The sequence below is a fragment of the Scomber japonicus genome, chromosome 3 (genome assembly GCF_027409825.1).
Source record: "Scomber japonicus isolate fScoJap1 chromosome 3, fScoJap1.pri, whole genome shotgun sequence".
Lineage (NCBI taxonomy): Eukaryota > Metazoa > Chordata > Actinopteri > Scombriformes > Scombridae > Scomber > Scomber japonicus.
In genome coordinates this window covers 29,607,317-29,630,625 of record NC_070580.1, presented here as the reverse complement: position 1 = coordinate 29,630,625, position 23,309 = coordinate 29,607,317, and the positions used below count along the sequence as shown (strand labels likewise).

General features: G+C 40.5%; 2 protein-coding genes across 2 annotated transcripts in view; both read left to right on the top strand.

Moving 5' to 3' along the window:
• Nucleotides 1-1,280: 1,280 nt before the first annotated feature.
• rpl22 (ribosomal protein L22) lies at nucleotides 1,281-5,328 on the top strand. Its single transcript, XM_053315892.1, has 4 exons — nucleotides 1,281-1,326; nucleotides 1,721-1,831; nucleotides 2,851-2,975; nucleotides 5,136-5,328. The coding sequence occupies exons 1-4, from the start codon at nucleotides 1,315-1,317 to the stop codon at nucleotides 5,278-5,280; spliced, it is 393 nt and encodes a 130-aa protein (XP_053171867.1). The 5' UTR covers nucleotides 1,281-1,314; the 3' UTR covers nucleotides 5,281-5,328.
• A 1,367-nt stretch (nucleotides 5,329-6,695) lies between these two features.
• Nucleotides 6,696-23,309, top strand: part of chd5 (chromodomain helicase DNA binding protein 5) — a 34,402-nt gene continuing 17,788 nt past the window's right edge. The window contains exons 1-10 of the mRNA XM_053315122.1: nucleotides 6,696-6,762; nucleotides 13,114-13,265; nucleotides 18,891-19,109; nucleotides 19,663-19,781; nucleotides 20,357-20,598; nucleotides 20,698-20,810; nucleotides 20,941-21,067; nucleotides 21,361-21,527; nucleotides 22,427-22,645; nucleotides 23,027-23,233. Of these exons, the coding sequence (XP_053171097.1) occupies nucleotides 6,696-6,762; nucleotides 13,114-13,265; nucleotides 18,891-19,109; nucleotides 19,663-19,781; nucleotides 20,357-20,598; nucleotides 20,698-20,810; nucleotides 20,941-21,067; nucleotides 21,361-21,527; nucleotides 22,427-22,645; nucleotides 23,027-23,233 (1,632 nt within the window). The remainder of the gene's footprint in view (nucleotides 6,763-13,113; nucleotides 13,266-18,890; nucleotides 19,110-19,662; nucleotides 19,782-20,356; nucleotides 20,599-20,697; nucleotides 20,811-20,940; nucleotides 21,068-21,360; nucleotides 21,528-22,426; nucleotides 22,646-23,026; nucleotides 23,234-23,309) is intronic.

The following is a 23,309-nucleotide window of genomic DNA, read 5'->3' as shown; positions in this document are numbered from 1 at the left end:
CTTGTCTAGTTTTATCAGTTGCCATGTAGATTGCTCAGTTGTTGTAGTGGTGGTAAATAATCTAATTTTAAAGCCTTTTGCAGATTGTTCCAAGTGTAAGGTGCTTTATGAGAGAATTACATTTTTCCTATTTTGTTTCTGACTAATTTAAAGTATAGAGCAACAAGCTAGTCTGTGATTGAGTACCAATATCATGTGACTTCAGGGTTAAAAGTGATTAAATATAGGGTGGCAGTAACTGTAACAAAGCCTTACTGTATATATGAATAAAAACCTATGTTTAAAGGATAGGCTCACCATTTCAACAGCTCAAGCTTCATATCAACTTGAGATAATCTTTTAAATACATATTTGCTCTATTATCAGGTAAATTGTAAGAGCATTATGAAGAGATTTTCTAATATCCAGTATGAACAGGAGGATTAATTATGGCCAGAAAAAAATCAGAGCTCATTAAGGCACCTGACAGTTTTAAGACAGAGTTGAAAAATTATGAATAAGTCCTTTAACACACTGGCTACATACTTGTTAATTATTATTCACAGAGCAGATATTTTTTGGGGGAAATATTGGCTCACTGACTGGACTGCAGACTGAACTCTTTCTATAATAATGTCACAATTATCTTTATTACATATTTTTACTATTCTTCTTCTTATTGTCTTTGTACTTAGTATTTAGGCCTAGTATTCTTTCTTATTGCTGCTCTGGTATTCTATTTTTCTGTCCACTTTGCTGCTGTAACAATGCAAATTCATCCATTGGGGGACTAATAAAGGAATATCTTCTCCTTGGCCTTTGACACCTTGTGAGACATTGATTTTATTTATTTGATTTGGTTGTTTTTATTGTATGGCTGTTGTTTTTACTCATGTTTTAGGTCTTTTAATTAATTTTATTCTATTTGAGTTTTTTATATATGCAATTCTATGCCTTATGTGAGCTATGTCTTTTCTTCTGTACAGCACTTTGGTCCACTATGGTTGTTTTAAAGTGCTTAAAAAAATAAAGTTGGATTGGATATCTTATCTTATTCTTCCCATTTAAAACATATGCTAGTAGTTTATGGTAGTAGTTTAAAAGATACCTTGTTGCACATATACTATTTATTTAGGAGCTACATGATTTAGCTTGTGAACTACATTTTTAATACTCATACTAATCTTTTATTTTCAAGTTTAAACCATAGACTGCGGTTTAAACCACTCTTTTTGGTTAATCGACTTCAGATAAATCGATGCGCTCGATGGCGCGGCCGGGTATTATATTCCCTGCGCAGACGTCCCCCTTTCCTTTTTGCTGAGAGTGTCAGCCATGGCCCCGATTGTGAGTACTAAAATCATCAAATAAACTGTGTATAGACGATATATTTTATCTTATTCTCTTCATTGGCGGGAGTGTATATTATCAGTGTACCTTATTAAATGTGCTGTGAATGTTTTGAGCCTATTTTAAAGCTTATTTTACGATGTCGGCTGTAACCACGTTGGGCTAATCTGTTGTTGCTAACATTAGCTAGCAGCAGATGAACGTGACATCGGCAGCAAAGTTTCGTGGATGATAAAAAATGAGTATTATTAAACTGAATACGGTGTCATAAATAGCCCTGAAAACACAGTGGTAGTAGCAGTATAGCTATGGACATCAATATCTGGCTACTTCTTTAATTTTGTGGTTTTAGTTCAGTTTGAGTCACCCTTTTTCTATAATCTCTGCCCAGAAAAAGCAGGTGGTCAGGAAACAAGGTGGGAAGAGGAAGAAGCAGATCCTGAAGTTCACCCTGGACTGCACTCACCCCGTTGAGGATGGGATCATGGATGCTGCCAACTTTGTGAGTATAACAGTCCCATCTTTCATCAGAATGACATGTGCAGTGTGTAGCAGCTGTCAGATAAGAGACCCCTGAGTGTCTTACACTGCTGTCATATCAGAGGGATCAATCCTTAGCTATTGGATGTGATGGCTACAGGCAGGCCACTAACATCCAGTATGGTTTTAAATGGAGACTAACAAAGATGTCATCCATAATATGTCACCTGTCAGTGCTTGGAAGAAACTCTCTATCTGTTCATTACTAATCTGACATGCCAGATGGTTTGTTACACAGAACCATCCGAAAAATCACCTTTGGAAACTGGTTGGAAAAGGGGCAGGCACCTTCAAAAACATACTTGGCATATGATTGGATGAATCGTCAGTGACTACTGTCTTACCTTGCGAGGCAGCTGATTCATGAGAGTAGGAATGCTGATCAGGGCTGGGTGTCAGTACTCAATACCTTTTGTAAGGTGCGGACCGAAATGAATTGATACAGAGTAGTATCAAAATTTCTCTCATCAAATGATACCTACAATTGATCCTTTTTGCACCCAGAGCTAGAAAATTACTATTTGTATGGACTTGCTCACAGTCAATCAATGCAACAAGTGATAGGCCCACTTTGAAGACATTAAACATGCATTTGTGTAAAAATTAAAAAAAAAATTAAGCTTGGAGGACTTAAGAGGTTGTGGCATTTTATGAAATGTAATACTTCTATTCACATGATGGGTATCCAGTGAAGTATCTGTATAATTGTAAGGATACTTGGATTGGTACTGGTATTATAATTATTTACACAATACAAAGCCCTAATAGTGATTGGTCTGAACCGCCGGTGGTTTGGACACTAGCATTTAAGGCCTGACAGGAGGGATTTTCATATGATCTTATGAATCAAGCTGCCTCGCAAGGTAAGTGCATCACACCGTTTGATATAACATTTCTTATTCCAACAGCTTTTGTCTGTTCAGGGTTGTGTGTACTATCCCTTTTGCAATGCCTGACTTCTTGTATCCTCTCTGTTTACAGGAGCAGTTCCTGCAGGAGCGCATCAAGGTGAATGGCAAAGCCGGAAACCTTGGTGGTGGAGTGGTGTCCATTGAGAGGAGCAAGAGCAAGATCGCAGTGAACTCTGAAGTTCCCTTCTCAAAGAGGTAAAACAATTCAGTTCAACTCTGTCATGTTTTATCAGTTGACTGGATTTTTTTTTTTTTTTTCCATCTCATGATTCTCAACAGCTGATCTGAACAGTGCTTGCAACAGGGCAGCAAAGACACTGTGACAGAAGTGTGACATGTCTAATTTGAAAAGGTCTCTGAACTTGATAACAGCAGTAATTAGTGAGGAAGTAATATGTAGGGAGGGATTATTCAATATTACTGGCTTTAAAATAAGGAGTACTTGACTGCAAATAACTCAAGTCAAACTTTATTTACACAGCACATTTCATACACAGGGCTTTACATAAAATAAAATCCAATCGTAAAATAAAAATATGCTTGTGAAAGTGTACTTGCAGAAGATAAATATGCATCAACAGGATTTAGTGCATTCACATTTTGAATCAATGCAGAATATGCAAATGTCAAAATACACACACACACACACACACAGTGGCCATTGGCTGTTGTGAAAAGTAATATTTTTAGTCTGTTTAAATAGTTGAGTGTGGAGGTCTCTCTCAGGTCTTCAGGCAGGGGTTTTCATCTACTTGGAGCATAAAGAACTACAATAGTGACGACATTAAAAATCACCAAATAAGTCGAACTTCACCGGTGCTCATTTTAATTGAGGCTAGATCTTGTGGCGATACTCCACCTGTAAATATATCTGTTGAATGTAGAGCTCACCTCTGTAGAGTAGAAATGTAGATATGAAGGGTTTGTAGTTCACCATTTCCCAGAGAGTTGAGGCTGCGGTCAGCTGTTTTCTCGATCAACATGCACCACTGGCATGACCTTGTCAGGCTGGTGAGCTAACACATTGTGTTTGTTTAGCCAGCAGCATTTTCTTTTTCCTGCTGTATTCCACCAGCAGGTCTCATGCAGGTTTGGGAATCAATTATTTTGAATGATTGGCCTCCCTGGAGTCTGTGCCTTTTGTACTTAGGATGTTGAGAATTTGAGAATGGAGCCTAAAATGTGTATTTAAAAAAGAAGCCATTCACAACTGAATGTATTATATTATATGTATTATGTATTGTGAATATAAAAGAATCTGAGTATAAGTGAGCTTGGAAGTGCTTCAGGGTTCGTCCATAAATTTAGAGTTTTGGGTATTATAAAATGAGGTAATCACATCCCAAAACTGAAGCACATAGTTGTTAAGAGACTGCTGCAGTTAACAGTATGAATATACTTAGTTTTGAACAGTTTTCTCATCATTGTGTTGTGAAAACTGAGATTTCAGTAATTGAAAGCTTTTCCAAAGTTTCCAATAATGTCTTTGCCATTTAAATGTTTTACATTTACCCTTTTGGAAAGTAGGAAGTTCAAGCTCTGAAAACAATTTTCCCACATAGCCTCAGAATTATCTAACCATGACGTAAGCCATGACAGCGAGCCAGTGTGCAGGAAACCAGGACCCTGAAACCAGAGCAGCTAAATGAAATAAAAATGTGACATGGCAAATCATCATCTGTGTAAAAGGGGCCTATTTGCATCAAGGGCTGTGGATCATTTAGAGTTAACTGGACATTTTGGGTGGAAAGAGCAACTTTTTAAATGTTTGGATCGCCTCAAACATAACCTCGGCCTGTGTGTGTGTGTGTGTGTGTGTGTGTGTGTGTGTGTGTGTGTGTGTACCACTACAGTTCAGCAGCAAAACAGGACTGCAATGAATTAAATGTTTTATTCACCTTTGGCAACATTTAATAATCATCTCAGTTTGTGCTACTTTGACAAACACTTAAATAACACAATGGATTAATACAGTAGGGTTAGTTAAACTCTGGTATGATGGCACTATAGAAAAGTTCAAGAGGTCACCAAAAGAATCTAATTACACGAATTTGAATAAACTCAGTTCAAAGAATGAAAGTAAAGACACATTTCATGCAACCAGAATTCAGACTATGTGGGTCTCAGTTTGGAAGTCCACCAGCAGAGGGTGACTGTCGGTGCATTTTATATTTAACAGTGGAAATGATCACTGGCAGATGTTGATATTAACCTTGATCTCTCATTAAATTGATAATATTGTGTGACCTAATATCCCGAAGCTCAAAATATTTTTAAAAAGTTGAATAAATTATGAAAATGACATATTTGGGTAAAAAGTTGACGGTGTTCATCCCCTCTTCTCAATTCTTCCAGGTACCTGAAGTATCTCACCAAGAAGTATCTGAAAAAGAACAACCTCAGGGACTGGTTGAGAGTGGTGGCCAACACCAAGGAGAGCTACGAGCTGCGCTACTTCCAGATCAACCAGGACGAAGAGGAGGAAGAGGACGAAGATTAAAGCCAACATCCCTTTTAATAAAATTTCAAAAGAGAGAGGAAAAATAAATCAGCGTTGTTGTTTTTTTAAATTATATACTTTTCCTCTGGTGTTAACACAGCTGAGCTACACACCACAGCTATGAACACAACACAAATCCTTTTCTCTGCCATTGTAGTTTTTAATACTTTAATATTCAGATGCAGAATTGTAGTAATCTAAATGAGCGGTGCCTTTAAACAAGATATTTAAACACCTTTTTTAAGACTTCTATTGAGATTTCCAAAGAGAGAAGTACCCAGCCTAATGGAAAGAATACTTACTTTTCGCATGTACATAATCATTAAAGTTAAAAGTACATAAGTGAATAATGTAAATAGACTGCTAGGCATTAAAATGTGTACACCTGCACTTTATAAAACTGAACAATGAAACCTCAGTGTGTGTGTGCAGCCAGGACAGTTCAAGCTTTTGATTTATGTATTTTGATAGATGAAGTGAAGTTGAACTTCATGTGCTCTCTCTGGTGAGCTCTGCGGGGCATCTTGTGTTACAGCTGTGGTAACCTTGACAACAGTTAGACCACTGGCGGTCAGGACTCCTCCTCACAGCATGCAGTCATCAGTCTTCACTTCAGTGCATTGACTTGGTGTGGAGTAACTGTGGAAGTTGGAAGCAAAATGTAGAAACTGGATTTGTTTTCTTTTTTGGATTCGTGTCCACCTGAGATGGGTGTGATTTATTTATTTATTAATTTATTTTTACCAGCAGATTAGATAAAAGATAATTATTATGCTTAAACATTTTAGTCTTTAGAAGCTGCTATTGTATTTTTTTTTCTCTCCAGAAAAGAGAAGTTTTATGTGTCAATTCTTCCAAATAGGAAATAGGCAAGGGACAGGAGAGAGTGTATCCTCCTATTAGTGGCACATGGCGTTGTCGCTGCTGTGTTTCTTTCCCTCTCTCTCTCTCTCTCTCTCTCTCTCTCTCTCCCTCTCCCTCTTTTATTTTTTTATTTTTATGCACACTACTAGTTGAAGTGGTAACTAGGAGAGCATGACTAACTAGTTGTGGGTGAGATTATGGGATGCATCGTCATGGCAACAGACCAGACGTCACAATCTGGGCATGTGTGTTCCATTTTTGTCTTTCTTATTTTTCAGACTGGAAGACCTGGATAGAGATCAGTGGAAAAAAAAAATGTAAATGTTTTTTTTATTATTATTATATTTTTTTAACTCTTGAAGATAAAAAACCATAGATCCACTGCAAAAAAAAAAATTAATAAAAAAAAAAAAAAAAAAGAAAAAGAAAATTCTAACTGAGCGACGAATAGATTTCTTTTTGGGTGAAGAAAGAAACGGGGCTGCGGCGTCTGGAGGGTTAACTTTCTGTATTCTCAACCTAAAAGGGGGTTTGGGGGCTATGAGATAAAGATGCCGGGGTCGCTGAGTAATGAAGACGAGGGACAAGACGACATGGATTTTGAAGACGATATGCCAGGTGAGGGAAAGAGGGGGGGGGAGGCGGGGTGTCCTTCAGATTATTTTGCGCCGCTACGCCTTGAATGCGGGGAAAAGGGCTTGTCCTGCGTTCCTGAGACCAGAGAGGAGGAGGAGGAGGGGTGGGGTGCAATAAGCAGAGTCATGCTATTATTTTTTGCACGACCTAGTGTCTTAAAGGTGGGAACGTGTTTTTTTTTCTTCTCCTGTATTTTGCCCGGCTGTCCTCACATCCAGCCTGATTTTTGGCGAATGATGAAAAACCCTGCTTGCATGCTTTTCTAAAGGCTGATTTTTTTTTTCTTTCACAGGGCTGCATGCGTGTACAAGTGAATGGCTTGCGAGCAAGTCCTAAAAAAAAAACACTCAAGTTTGTTTCAGAAAGCTGTTTAAAAAAAAAAAAAAAAAAAAAAAAAAAGCCCAAAACATGGCAGTGTATTTGGGTGCAGTGTCAGTGTTGTGCTGCGATGATTGCTGCCATTCTCAATTAATGTGTGCATATGCTTTTAAGTAGAAATGGGCTACAGTGACAGCATCCGTGTTCATTTTGTTATAGGCTAGAAGATGCGCTGCTGTTTCCACTTGTGATCAGGAGGCTGCTCCAACTTTCATTTTTTTTCTTCTTTTCTTTTCTTTTTCTTTTCTTTGCACTGCATGGCCGCAGAGGTGTGAAAGCCACGTGTAGGCTACAGTAAACAGTGCTTATCAAAATGTGCTCCTCACTGTCAGACCTAGTGTCCTGTTTGGTGACCATGGTCAGCTTGTTTGTGGACTAAGTGGAATTAACAGTAACCCATAGCTCATTTCAGTTTACATGGTGGCTTCGTGACCGGGCAATTTATCTGTCAACCATCCTGGCAATACACCAACTGTACTACATACGTCATTTTTTTTCCTCCTTTAAATGTGACCTTAATCTGTAAGCCTGTATAAGAATCCATTTGGTAACTTATGGCTGCTTTGTTTTCTTTTTGTAAGTTTGTCCACACCAGCAACCTTTCTGTTGATTATCTGTGGGCCTGCTACTGAGATGACACCTTCAATCAATTAAGGATGACACAGTATTGAGTTAAATTGATGCTTCATTGATTGTATTCAATTAAAATGTTCCTTTGACTTCTGTGATTAGGTAAACCAGCTGTGGGGTATCTTTGCTGTAGGGCTATAGCAGCTATGCCTATTATTTAATTAAAATAATAATGATGATAATAAACTTTATTTCTACAACAGTCCCCAAAACAATGCTGCAAAGTGCTTTACAAAAACACATCGTAAAAAAAAAAGCCAGGTGAAATAATTCAGAATAGTACAACAAAAGAAGCAGATACAATTTGAATGTAGATTTATTAAAATCTGTGTCAAACCAGGTCTGTTTCCTGGTCCAGTGTGTCATGAGTTGCTCCACTGTTGCATCCGACTGGACACAGACAGGCAATATTTAAGACATGGTGTCAGTTTAACCACCTCAGTCAACAGATCCACAGATTTTCATCTTTTATTCTTCCTCCAGCTTCTTTGAGCGTCAGACGATTTGATGGTTTAATGTCAAGGGCACGACATAAAAGATGCTGCTTTACCCTCAGCTTTCCTTTCACGTCACAATAGGGGGAAAGTTTTCTGGTTATAATAATAGAGTGAGTTTGAAAGAAAGGTTGGGAATGTAAAAATCTAGTGAAATGTTGTCTCCAATAGTAGGTTTACCTCTTTATAAAATACAGTATAGTCTATAGGCCTACTGTATTTCATTAGTGTTGCTAATAGATACTGGAGACATAAGAGAGAAAGGGGTCCAGGTGTGTTTGTGACAAAAAGATGAGAAATCTTTTACTCACATTGGTTTTGTTTAATCATGTGATGGATTGGCAATGTTGTGTAACTGTCCCGAAATCAAATGTCACACAGCTGAGATGCCATGGTTCAATTTTTGCTAATCTTGCATGTGTTTTATGAAGATCCTGAAACTCTAAAACTGATAAATTTCTTCCACTGTCACTAAAAAAGGATGTGAATCATAATATAACCTTATGACTAAATTGGTTTACCCTTTTATAGATGTGATTTCTATCCAGAGACTGCTTTTTGAAAATACCTCAGCGTTGCTCTCGACAATGCTTTGTTCTTTCTGTGAGGATAATTTATGGGATATTTTTTTGATAAGCCACATTAATACCAGCAGGTGTGCATGTGGAGGTTTTCAATACGGAGAGAAAAAAAAAAAGGCAGGCAGGCAGGCAGAGAGAAAAGGAAGGTAAGAAACAGAGAAGAGAGCGTTGAGCAGTTGAGGCATCATCTATGGCTGCCAGCCGTAGCCTGAGGGAGAACACAATCACTGATGCGTGTCCCCAATAACCCAGTAGTTGGCTAAGCATGCACGAGAGAGGAAAGGTGCAATTGACAATGGCAAGAGGCAAGTGAAGATATGTGAGTAATCCAGTTTGAAAAATCAAAACGTTTTTCATGTGTGAGTTGAAATTACTTTATATGTCTGCTTTGATATGATTTAGCTTCTTTTGTGTTGTTGGCTATAAAGGGACTCCATTACTCTATATTGCTTTATGATGACACCCTGATAACGGATACATTGTAGAGAAGGATAAACATGTAGAACATTAGTTGACCTACCTTTCTGAAGCTATACCACAAGGCAATAAAGAGCTGCTATTCTGACATTATAATAGGTTTTCAGTAACAATGGTCAATATCTTTGCCATCATCTGTTTTTATCTTTCTTCTCATCGTGTCATTATCCATATACAAAGTGTTGAAAATCCCCTTGTTATGCCACTGATATAGAAGTTGTTTTCAGATAGTTTCACAGCCTCCATCAACAGGCATCAAAGTGACAGACAAGGTCAGGAATCCAGGTCAGATTTTTCCCTTCATCAAGATGCTTGCATGCAATTAAAACACAACAATGTCAAAGCACATCCCAGGGGAACTTTAGACCCCCAAAAGCTGTCCTATCACAGCCTTTATTTGTTGTGGCATATAAAGTGTCCTAATTCCCTTTGTTTCACTCTGGGTGCTTACACTGTCACAGATTGTTCCATTGTGTTTTCTGTTTTAATTGTTTTGTTCTTCCCTAAAATTGAAAGATTATCACGGGCTTTTGTGTGCCTACAAATGTTATCCCCAATTGGAAAAGGGTCTATTTATGGATCCCTCACTGTGAAAGTTGACACCATTTTATTCCTGCTGCGCGTGCACGTCGCTCGTGCATGAGCGATGCTTTTTTAATGTGTATTTGCAGTTGAGTTGTGCTGCGTTCAAGAGTGTTTTATATCTGCGTTTCATTGCACATTAAATGATCTTGTGCATAAAATTGTCTGTAACAGATATGATTTTAATGGTGATATTTGGGTTATATTCTTTCATCACTTTCATGATTACATTTTCTAATAATAGTATATGGATGTCTGTCTGAAGGCGTTTGAGCTATAAGCACTTAATCAATGAAGAGGAGAAAACCTTTGGCTCTTTCTTTTCCCCTCCTCCTTCATGGCAAGCAATGCAGGGCAACATTAAGTGGGTATTTCCACATAGTGGCCAACAGAGAAACGGCTAATGTGTTTTCCAGTAAACTCAAGTCTCCTCACTTGGGAGTTGCTCATGAATCTCCCTCATAATGGGTCAGTCCAATGGCCAAGCCCTTGTAGGAAGGTCAGGACTGTGTCTCTGCCATCCGTCTGCACTTTACACAAGGCTTGAGTGCCAAGTGGAGCTTTGGTCCTTTTTCTAACAGAATCTGGTGCCAGACCTCCCTGTGCCACATGACTGGGCGACCTCCCCCCCTCTCCTGGCACAGTCTGGTCCACTCACCAGGAAGAAAGATTATCATTCCCCTGATGGCTTTCCCTCTGTGGAATTCACACGCCATTTACTGTAGGAAGGGTTCAGATTATAAGGCAGTGCAGGTGTAAAACACAGACATCTTTTGTTTATTTTTTTGTTAATTGCATTATATTACATAAAAATTAAATTAAATGACTGAGAGACCGTTTGTTACGTAGGTATCAACCATAAACCAAAGTATTAGATATATTTAAAAAAAAACGTTTGGATTATGGTGCTGGAGTAAAAGTCAGGAGACCACCTGACTCATCTCATCTGGAGATAATGAATGTCTGTATCAAATTTCATGGCAATCCATCTGCTGATAACTCAATCTCATGATGGCACTAGTGGAAAGTCAGGGGCTCGTCGAAGTGATTAGGATACATCATCTGGGAACCATGAGCCGTACAAAGTTTTGTGCCAATCCATTTTGTAGATGTTGAGATATTTTCACAAGATAAGTAAAAACTTTGACCACCTGGTGGTGCTAGAAATGTCAACCACCTAAGCCTGTAGGATTAATCCTCTGGGGGATCATGGATGTCAGTACAAAATTTCATGGCAATCCATCAAATAGGTGTTGAAATATTTCAGCAGTGGAAAGATCAACAGATTGACATTGCCATCCCCAGAGCCATAATGTTGGCATGGGACCAAAACGACTTAGTCCACATATCAAAGTTTTAAACCCTACATCAGTAACACTGCAACACCACTGTCAAATTTGAATGATTTATTGTACAGAAATCAGAGCAAGGGATACACTCTGGCATCATCTGGTTTATCTAATCAGCCATGTGTGCTCTACCTGTAAATTATAGTTTGCCAGTGGAAAAAAAAAGGTGTGAAATGATGGACTGTGTGCTTTCTCTAATTCAGGCCCATCTCCATCTGCATCTGAGCCATGTCATCATCTGTGTGTCTAAGAGAGATGTGAGGCTTTCTGTGTTCCCATCATGACATAGATACAGCGAATGTACATCTGAGACATAAAAGGGCTTCCTGTTTGAGGTAGTGAATACATAATCTGAAGGCTTTATTTAGAAAGAGAGAAATAAAAAGGAGAGAAACATGTGAGTCTGTGCTGGAGGGAAAAAGCACCTTCATTTTAACATAACCGTAGTCACATTTTAAGGTAATTAATATCTGTGAAAAAATGTCATCGGTAAGCAGCTTCACTACAAAAATAATGGGTACGTTACCCCCAATTAACACTAAAGAAGTGGTGACACAGTTCATCTAGTGGTCAGAAGAAACACAATGAGCCTGTCATTGCCTCTGATTAAAGCTTTGAAGCCACTAGTGTGTGTGTGTGTGTGTGTGTGTGTGTGGGGTTACCTCCCGCTAGCTTTGCTAAATAGAAGATAAGTGGTTGGTGAGGTTTGTGTGTCTACTACACAGGAATCCCTCCTCCCCAATCTCTCACTCGAGTGGTAGACTGCAGGGCTAGTGTTGGCTGATTGACTCTGATACATGTGCTGCATATTTCATGCCCTCCAGTCTGTCTGTGTGAGACGCAGAGAGCAAGGGAGACACGCAGATGGATAGACTGAAAAAGACAGAAAGACAGTCGGAGATACGGAGGGAGAAAGAGAATGATATCAACCTTTACAGGCCGGTTGCATCCTGTGTGTATTTCTTTGTGTGTCTCCTTATAGTGATGTATTGTTTGGGATTGTCTTTCCCTTACTTACTCCTCTGTGACCCACTATGGCATCACTGAAGTCTGCTGCGCTCAGCAGTCAGCACGTTTGTACACAGCAGCTTTGAGACAGTACAGCTGACAACCAGCAGCAGGTCGCTTTAGTCCCAGCAAGCATTAAAGGCAGAAGATATGCTCAGTATACCTCAGTGGTCCTCCAGGGAGTTCCCATTTAGCGGTAGAGCAGGCACTCCATCTATTTGCGCTCAACGTTGATCCACACTCAATGATGTGTAATTATGAGGTTTATTTTGTCAAGTGCTCCTGCTGCCCTGACATTGATTGACTTTTCACTTTGTCATATTTTCAGTTTACCAGGCCTGCAACTAATTCTTACTGTTGGTTAATCTCTTTTTATCTTATTGACCAATCATTGTTTATAAGATAGAAAAAGATCAGAAAAAAGCCATAGTCAAAAATGATTGGAACCCAATGTGATGTCTTCAAATCAATATCTTGTCCAACCAATAGTCCATGAGGTATTTCATTTACACTGTAACAAAGAAACAAACCTCATATTTGATTTGAGCAGTCACCAGAAAATATTTAATACCTTTATGTTTAATCAATCACTAGAATTATCATCAGTTCATTTAATACATTTTCTGTTAATTGATTAATGGTTGCAGCACAAGCCAAATACCATTTGCCAATAGAAAAATGTATGCTCCTTACAAGCCAGATTGGCTGCGGACTAAACAAACTCGACAGTAGCCAACCTCTCCAGACTTTTCCAGGACGCTTTGCTCTAAGTGTTAATTTCTCATCTCACTCTGACTTTCTAAAGCAGGTAATATTTTGTCTCTGTGTGTCTAGATGAGGATGACGAAGTTGAACGAAACACTGTTCCCCTCACGCCGCTCGACAGCTTCTTCTCTGATGATGAGTCACTCAAACAACAAAAGAAGAAGAAGCCCAAAAAGATGAAAGAAGGGAAAATGCCCAAAGTTAAGAAGAGGAAAAAGGAGGTAAGGTGTAATTCACGCTCAATACCATCTGTCATGACCCCGGACACAGCGGCTTGGCAGGCCTTTTTTGGCTCAAGCTGTACCCCACTTTCTCTATTTCTCAAGCCATCGCTCTTTTGATGTCTCTGCAATTGGATCAAAGGTGTGTTTTGGCTGCTGGACTCCTTCTGTAATCTAAATGAGAGGCAGTGGACTGTCTCTGGCTTAGGGGAGGTTGGCAGCGGTGTCACCGTTATTGCCAGTGTAAGCTGTGGACACCAAGTGCCAGTTTAGAGTGTAGATATGTGCTAGTGGTGTTAGTGCTGATAGCAGGGACTGCATGTCAGAAGTACAGTGTCGATGCCAAGGTAGCAGTGGGAGTCAGAGCTGTGACAGAGTTGTTTTGACAACCTAGCTTTTCTAGCCTTTATTTTCCAACATTTATACAACAGGTTGGAGGTTTGAACTGCTTCCAGCCTTAACAATTATGATTTTTTTAAGCCAGTTTTGTTACTTTTGCTAAAGAGTGATAAATACAGAATGATGGAAATGTTAAGTAGTGAGGACTCATTATTGACCCAGTAAAGTGTTATACTGGAATAACTATGTAAAATTAGCTAAAATTAGCCAAAAAGAAGCTTACATTGCCAGCAAGTGGCAACCTCTGGGCCTGAAAAATGAAGCCAATGAGGAAATGCCAAAATGCCCAATTTCACAGCAGAACTAAATATGTTTAGAGGCTGTTTTGGTCTCTAGGCTATAGCTAATTTCCTAATCCATGACAACTTTATTATGAGTTTTTATATATGTCTCACTCGTTCAAATTGTATTGAGCCTTAAAGTTATGCATAATTAATAGGTTAGCCAATTTGAGTGACAGGTGGGTGCTGTCACAGGCAAGGCGAGTACAGTCGTAGCTATAGCCATTTTTATTTCAGTTTGTTTTCTGTTCATGAAATCTAATTGTAATAGTTAGGTAAAAAGTCTCATTCAGCAAATGATTATACTAAAAGACACTGTAAGGAGTCTCATACAGTATTTTCTGGTATGTAAATTTTGTTTTAATGGCTTTAAGCCTGATTCTTGTTAGAGAAAAAATTGCATTATCACAGTTAACCATATACTGTAAATCCACTGTGCCACTAGTGTTAGCCCCAGCTCTATCATCTTGATGGTGACAATTACAGTGCAAACTCGAGGTTTCAAAATAGGAGTCCACAAACCAATGGGTGACGTCACAGCGGCTATGCCCAGTGTTTATTTTACAGTCCATGGTTACCAGTCAATGTAGGCTAAGATGTAGCAGCCGAAACCCCAAAGTGCATTGAATTGTGCCAGGATGTGTTGTATTACTTCTTAATAATTGTTTTATTTGCAACAGGGAGTTCATGTTATTTCACAACATCTGAATTATTATCACCTTCTAAAGTTGTTATGGCAACTGTGTTAGCAATTATGCACAAAACAAAATTAGCATAAAGCAAAAAAAAAAAAGAAAAAAAAAAGCATTCTTTCAGAGTTGTATCTCTGGCCATTTAAGTCTAGTGTAAATATGTCTCTTATGTTCCCCTGTTCACCAGCCAGTCACTACCTCTGACTACTGTCTACTGTTTGGTGCTGGACAGGTAGCACACGGTGGTTTTATCAGAGCTTTTTCACTGAAGACTGTTGACTGCTGCTGGAAATTACATTGATGAGAGCAAAATTTCTGCGTTTTCTTGTGTTTAAATCTTGTCACCGGCTGTTTTTCATCATACCCTCATCTGATCTCAACTCTAACTCTAACCAGACATCTTTAAAAGCCTAATCATAACCTAAATTAAGTTCTCACTCCGAGGGGAACTGGACTTCTACACAAAACATCTCGAAGACTAAGTTTCTTAATTAGGTCACAGAATCTGACAAGTTACAGAATACGATGCAACACCATAAAACGTAAAAGATGAAGTAAAAGAGCTGAGGTAAACTGCAGTCGGGTGATAATTAGGCTACGTGTGGGTTTGTTACTATGGGCAACACCTTTAACATAACGCTGTCTGGTTGCATTGATTACATAGACGAGAAGCAAACTCTTAAGCCTCACCCACTTCTACTTTCTCTGGAAAATTTAACCAAACCTTGAAGCTATAATGAATTTTCATTCAATGATTACAGGAATGCACTGAACTGTATTCCCAGTGTGATTCCCGCCTGTGTTGGCAGTGACTTTAACAGTGTCAGTGACATAGCCAGGATGTTCCCCTCTGCTGGCTGGAGTTGCCAGCAGTGCTGTGAGGAGCTTGGCTGGCCAGGCTGCCACCCGGCCCTTTGGCTGCTTGTGGTAAACACTGAGCTCTGGGTCTCACCGAGCTAATGAGGGGGGGGACTCCCTCTGACACTCTTCTCTTCTCTTCCCTTTCACACACAGACTCTGCTCTGTATTCTCCTCTCCCTTCCCTCTCCCCTCTTGTCTCTTACACGCATCACCTCACTTCGCCTTGATCGTGATGCCGCTCTGCTTTTGTTACTGCCTTTGCGTCATAGCAATTTGCAGCTCTTTCTTTCTTTCTTTCTTTCTTCCTTTCTTTCTTTCTTTCTTTCTTTTCTTTCTTTCTTTCTTTCTTTCTTTCTTTCTTTCTTTCTTTCTTTCTTTCTTTCTTTCTTTCTTTCTTTCTTTCTCTCTTTCTTTCTTTCTTTCTCTCTTGCCCTCCCACCGAGGAACCACTGCTGCTGTAATTCACTTCCAATCGCTCCCCAAGGGTTGGTGTCAAACAAGGGCCAAAAGTCAATTGGGGTCAGAGACTGTCAGTGGTACATCCCAGTCGTGGGTCAGAGTTACTGGTGGGAGGAATGGTAGCCAGGGAGAGACTGCCTTTGTCTTTTTCTCATCAGCAGCAGAAACAAAGGAGCTGTGTAGACATGGAGAGATATTCTGTGCCCTTTTTAAGAAAAAGATCTACTAAATCAATGGAATTTGGGTTTATAGAAAGCCTGTTAATTTTATTGGAAAAGGAGATGCTGTGGTTTTGCCACCATAAAACCTCCACAAGGCTGTGAAGAGCTGCTTGTAGCTTTAACATTTTGCTGAAATGAAGTCAGGCTGGGATGAGCCTGTATCTTGTTTTTATAAGTTCAATATCCTCTCTGGGATTGTGAGTCAACAAAGAGCTGTTGCTGATTTCTGGGAAAAAAGAAGAGGCAATTGTTCAGAAGCCATAGTGTTTTTACAGCAGTATTTTTTGGTGAACTACATTTTATTGAATATCCACTTCTTGGCTCATTTGATATTTTCTGTGGCATGCTATGCAATCTCCCTAAGGCTAAGCCATTATGGGGAAGAATCTAATTTGATTGCATTATCAGCACTTATCTGATTTTCTTCCCTCTGAAAGTAGAGTCACCCTCTTTGTTGCCACCAGTGTCCTCTCTGGTCCTATGATGTGTGTCTATCATTGAACTGTGGGCCACGGTGGGGTTGTTGCACAGTTCCACCTTGTCTTTGCAGTTGCTCTCAAGTCAACAGTGGTTCTGCTTGCTTGCTTCTCCCTCCTCCATCCCCACCCCCACTCCCATCCCCCATCTACAATCTTCAATTTACTCTCTCTCTCTCCTCTTCTTCTTATGCATAAATGAGATTTGTCTAGACGGGTGCTGGAGCACCGGCTCTGCAACCACAGGCCTCTGCATAACAAGCTCGTTATGCAAACGTGTCTGATTGGATGGCGCCGTTCCATTGGCTGCCACTGTTATAGAGTGTGTGTGCATGGAGGAGGGGGGGTGGAGGGGGGGGTGAGTGGCAGGATAGAAAGAAAGAGTGAGAGAGAGAAAAAGAAAGGGGGAGCTGTTAAGAGAGAGAGAGAGAGTGAGAGAGAGAAAATAATGTGGGGGGTGGAGGGATGGGGAGGGGGGGCTATGAGTTGTGAAGGAGAGAAAGTGAGAGAAAATGAAGGCGTGCAGGGGGGTGAGCTATGAGAAAGAGAGAGAAAACTAGGAAGAGAGAGTGAGAGAGAGAGAGAGAGAGAGAGAGCCAGACACTGCACAAATTTGGTCGCCATGGCAACACAGCCAGGCTGCTGGTAGGGTTGGCGGGCGCTGCGGCAACGTGAGCCTTTCCACTGCGCTACAGAGCAAAACGCCTGCAAGTCTCTCCATGGATCCACACAGGCCTGCTGAGCAACAGGCAGCGAGCGGAGCACAAAGCCGCTGTGCACTAATTCACTCCATAGAATGTGCACACACATGCACACACATACATACATACTGTATAAGAACATACACAAAGACACACAAATGAACACATGTGGGAAGAGACACACAATAATGAGAGATTATAAAACAAACAAGACACACACACACACACACACACACACACACACACACACACACACACACATAGACACACATAGACACACATGCATGCAACCAAAAAATGCATTTGTAGATTAAAGGAAAAGAAACACACAGTCAGAAATATACACAGATAAATATGTTCACAAACAAATATATGAACATGCACACTCCCACATACACACAAGCACACAAGTAATTAGGTGAGGGGTGCATAACGAGAGAAACACCAGATACTCCCTTTCTCTCTCTCTCTCTCTCTCTCTCTCTTTCTCTCTTTCTCTTTCTCTCTCACGCACACACACATGCACACACATGCTATCATAAGCACGCACCAATGAATTTGCTCATATGCAACTCTCTTGATCACACAAACAACACCTGTTAACCGTTAAATCCATATAGCCTTCCAGATGTCTCATATTAAACAGGCAGGATGCAGCTCAGTCTACAGATCAGCTCTGAGCTGTGATTGGCTACACTGCCTGAGGTGTACTGTTTCTTGGTTTAGTTTGTTGTCAAAGCACGTGTAAAAAGGTGAACATGTGAGTGATTAGACTCCTCATCAACTTGCCACCAACAGCATATAACACAATAATATCTATTTTATCACAGGAAGAAGAATTATATTAGTTAAGCAGTGACACTTTAGAGTGATGTAATTTAATTTATGCAAATGCCATCGAGTAGAAGCTTTTATCCAAAGTGCTTTATAGTACGACAGCATATGTTTTTAGTGTGGGTGGCCTCTGCGGGAGCTCTAATCCCTAACCCTGGCAAAATTAATGCCATGCTTATTTGCCCTATCATTGACTTTCATATTTTAATTATTCCCCCTCTTTTTATCGCTAGATTTGGAATTCTGTCTCAGAAGATAACTCCTAAATGAAGACAGATTTCCTCTGTCATGCCAATGGTAAAATTCAGATTTGAAATTCAGCTGTGACACAGGAATCTGGCTTTGATGTAAGCTTTTGTCAGTCACAGTCATGTCCTGAGGTGGAGAGTGAAAGCAAGATTCAAAGCCAGATTCTGCCTGTTTACATTTATAAAAATAGCAGTTTGGCCGCAGCTCTCGACTACATCAAAGACAGACTGCTTAGGTGAAGATTTCATTCAACAAAAAAATAGTTGGAGTTTGCGAAAAATGTAAGTCATGCACATGCAGTATTTATCTGCTCCAGACTGAGAAAGATCAGGGAATACTGCATGAACCTAAACCATGCTCATGCCCTGCTACTGCCAATACCAAAGTACCAACAGTGGGCATTTATTTGTACATGTACATGTTGTTTCTGTGTTCCTATGCACACGCCTCAGGGAGGAATCCAGGCAAGAGTCGACAGCGACCTGGAGGAGACGTCAGAGGTGGAAGAAGAGCGGGAACGTCCAGAAATAGGCTCTGAGAGTGAGAGTAGCATGTATGGCCCCACCAAAAAGAAGAAGAAGAAACCGAAGGAAAAGAAAGAGAAAAAACCCCGGAAGAAGAAGAGAGACGAAGAAGATGACGATGACGACGATGATGATGGGAACTTGAAAGTGAGTCTGTGATTTGAAGCGCTTTTCACATAACTCAAGTTCATTTTCCAGGAACACAGCAAGTGACAAAAGAAACAAAATGAATACAAAGCCTATCTAAACAGATGAAAAGTCTTCAGTGTAGATTTAAATAAAGGTGGACTCTGCATTGCAGATTGAGGCAATGAAGGCGTTTCAGTGGGTAAAGGCAGCAAATGATGATGAATTTATTCCACAATCAGTTTTAGTGCAGTTTTATTAACCTTACCTTTTTCCAATGACTGTCCTGCCCATAAGACTCTAACATCCATGAACAGAAGTATACAACTGAAACCTTAAACTATGGTGTTTACCTGCCTTCTCAGCACTGTGGTAGTCAAACTGTGTATTAAATCCTTGAAACCTTTATGTAGGAATGTATTGCAAGGGTCTAGCAATTGCAAACTGTGCATTTGCTTTATTATTTAGTCTGACCATCAGGGTTCTAATTTATTTAACATCAATATTTTATTCATGAAGCATCATTCATAGTTTTACATATGAAGGTTGATCTCTCTCATCTGCATTTCCCTAGGAACCTAAATCATCCAGCCAATTGATGCAAGAGTGGGGTCTCGAAGACGTTCAGTATGGCTTCACTGAAGACGACTATAAAACCATCACCAACTACAAGGCTTTCAGCCAGTTCCTCAGGCAAGCATCTAATTTCTTGTCTGGATTATCAACTTCTGTTAAACTCCTTTGTTCTGTCTCTGTTTTTGCGGATTGTCAGAGTCCTTCACTGAGAGGCTTCCAACAAAAACTCCACAGTGAGAGTAGAGTGTGGTGTGACGAGCAAACACTGCTCTTTTTGTTTGAGCTAGAAAGCTCGGATGTTGGTATAAAGAGTCTGTCTCACCTGGGGCTGTCTGGCTCGGCTAAGCCTCTGCTCCGACAAAGTGGAGCATGAGCTCCTGCAGTGCCCCCTGTGAGTAGTCAGCTGCTTACTGGATGCCTGTGACAGCCGGGAGGCTCTGGGACTCGGTGCTCTGACCCACTGTCTTTCACAGGCCAATGTGCCAAACCTCAAGCTGTTGGCTGACAAATCACAAACATGACATACACACAGCAAAGCAGGGAGAACAAAACTTAAGGGGCAGCGGGGTGTCAGAAAATCAAGACCCAGATCCCTCCAGTGCTGAGGGAAGTAGAAATTACATCAACGGGAATGAAGTGTGAAATAATAAAGCTGCTGTTGTTGTCTCTCCTCTCCCCCTGATTTTACTCAGGCCTCTTATTGCCAAGAAGAACCCGAAGATTCCCATGTCAAAGATGATGACAGTGTTAGGGGCCAAGTGGCGAGAATTCAGTGCCAACAACCCGTTCAAAGGCGCATCTGCAACCGCTGTGGCCGCCGCTGTGGCCGCCGCTGTGGAAACGGTTACCGTGGCACAGCCAACGTCTGTCAGCAGCAGCCAGCCGAGCTCTCAGCTGGGGCCAATCAAAAAAGCCAAAACCAAAGAGGGAAAGGGTAAGGCCCAGTGAACTGTGACGGAACGCATATTTTTAGAAATAATAGCGAAAATACCACTCTGTTAACCCAACTGTGGCCTAAATCTGTGTGTCTCAGGACCAGGAGTTAGAAAGAGAAGCAAGAGTGTAAAAGAGGTGAAGAAGAAAGCGAAGCCGAAAAAGACCAAATCAAAGTCGGGCCAAAGTGGGAAGAAGAAGAAAGCATCCTCGGTATGTCTGGTTATTTTGTAGCTCATTCATCCTCTTAGTTACTCTACTACTGTATACTTTACGTTGCTTACTTTGAATATCGTTTTTAGTGTAGCTTACAGCTCTTTGGTTTGTATGTATGCTTTTCCAGAGTGAGGAGGACTATCTGGAGGAGTCAGACTTTGATGACATCAGCATCCACAGTGCCTCTGTGCTTTCTGATACCTCGGGGGCCGCCACCAAGAAAAAGGCCCGACGTGGGCGGAAAAAAAGAAAAAGTATGTTTACTCTATACGCTCGCCATGCTCTGTGGTGCTTTTTCCCCCTCCAAAATCCCATTGAAAACCCTCAGAACCACACTGTTTAGTTTGATTATGAGTAACGGAATTAAAAACGATTTTCTTAAGCTTTATTTATTTTGCTAATCTTTTCTGAAGGCATGTTGCCCTCACGCTCTCTTTGTAATGTGTAGTTTAACCTATACTATTGGTTACTAAGCGGTTGCATTCAAGTGCCTTTTTTATGTGCAAACTGCCACTTCCTGTTTGCCTCTTTCTTTTCCTTTCTCCAGAGGAGGATGGGGACGGCTATGAGACAGACCACCAGGACTACTGTGAGGTTTGCCAGCAGGGTGGAGAGATCATCCTGTGTGACACTTGTCCCAGAGCGTACCACCTGGTCTGCCTGGACCCTGAGTTGGAGAAGGCCCCTGAGGGCAAATGGAGCTGTCCACACTGTGTGAGTAGATTAATTTGATCAGATACTGTATATTTATGGTAGTGTAAGTTTTATGGATGTCATAAGCGGTGACTCATGGGACAGTGCAGCTGGTGAACTGAATGGGTAGAATCTATATGTTGACATTGACTGGTATTAGCATGAACACAGGGTTAGAACATAAATGTTTTAGATCCTGTAGTTCATAAATGCGCTTGTAAATATGCACCTTGGTTCTAGACTTCCATTACACAAGATATCTTCCACCATATATGTCAGTTTCTTCCAATCTGTGCAGGTTTGATTTGTGATACTACTGAATACACAGCATGTGCACAGGGATATTTTAGAGCGACCTGTAAAGAGTAAGACCTTCTGACAACCTCACATAACAGATTATACTGTATGTCTATCAGTTATGAACTGTTGAGCCAAAGAGTGATTTTACTCATCTTGGAGTCTTTAATTTAATAAATTTTAAAGGCCTTTAAAGGAGATAAAACGATCCTGTATTTCACAGGGGGAAAAAAGCACAGAGATTTCTGCAGAAACATTTATTTTTCTCACAACCCTTTGGATTTATCTTTTGACCCTGTGGGGGTTCCCTATATCCACACAGGAAACCACTGATCTAAGATATTGTTTGCATAAAGCTGTGGTTAATGCTGTTAGTGGAGTTTGACTATGTTTGTGCTGTGAGAAAACAACTATAATTATGTATACAAGAAAGTCACTCATGTATGTTCTTCAGAGTTGTATTCATTTCACAAATCATCATACAAATCAAAACAATCAGCAGATGTCATGAATGTGTCTTTAAGGTAACGTTAGGTCAAACTCAAAGGTGGGTGAACCTCATTTAGGAGTATTTAACGCTCTGCTGCACACTGGACCATTGTTATGGTAACTGTGTCTCTCAGGAGAAGGAGGGAATCCAGTGGGAGGCAAAGGATGATGATGAGGAGGAGGAAGAGGCACCAGGAGAGGAAGAAGATGACCACATGGAGTTTTGCAGAGTGTGTAAAGATGGAGGAGAGCTACTGTGCTGTGACACCTGCCCATCATCCTACCACATCCACTGTCTCAACCCACCTCTGCCCGAGATACCCAACGGAGAGTGGTTGTGTCCACGCTGCATGGTGAGCTGACTTTTGGGTCCAAATCCTGAATTTTTACTATTGTTATTGTATTTCGTACTTATTATTTAGGGTTCTTTTTGCTTTTTTAATCGATGCCCTTCTATTTTTACTGTCCACTTGCTGCTCTAATAATGTTAATTTCCCCCTTGTGGGACTAATCAAGGGATATCTTATCTTATCTGATATCTTATATTAGCAGAGTAAGCTAATCTTTAACAGTTAATCTTCAGGGGGCGCTGTTAATTACTATATTATCAAACATTTTCACTGACATTTGTGAAGTATATCTGTATTTTCACCAATATTGCATCATTTCTGTGGCATAATGTAAAGATGACTGCATGCATTATAATATCACAACACCTCTCCTTTTTCTCTTAGTGCCCTCCTCTAAAAGGAAAAGTACAAAAGATTCTCCACTGGACATGGGGAGAACCGCCGCTGCCAGCTGAGCTGCCTGTAGGCCCTGATGGCAAGCCAACAGACCCACTGACCAAACCCCCACTCAAGGGTCACCCGGAGAGGGAGTTCTTTGTTAAGTGGGCCGGCCTTTCGTACTGGCACTGCTCCTGGGTCAGCGAGCTGCAGGTGAGACACCAGAAGTAGGTCCAATCTCAAATTAACATTTCTGCTCGCTCTGGCCACAGGAACCAAGTGTTCTCTC

Coding starts and splice junctions, on each gene's coding strand:
- rpl22 (XM_053315892.1), top strand. Junction 1,832..2,850: donor TCATGGATGCTGCCAACTTT/GTGAGTATAACA, acceptor CTCTGTTTACAG/GAGCAGTTCCTGCAGGAGCG. Junction 2,976..5,135: donor GAAGTTCCCTTCTCAAAGAG/GTAAAACAATTC, acceptor CAATTCTTCCAG/GTACCTGAAGTATCTCACCA.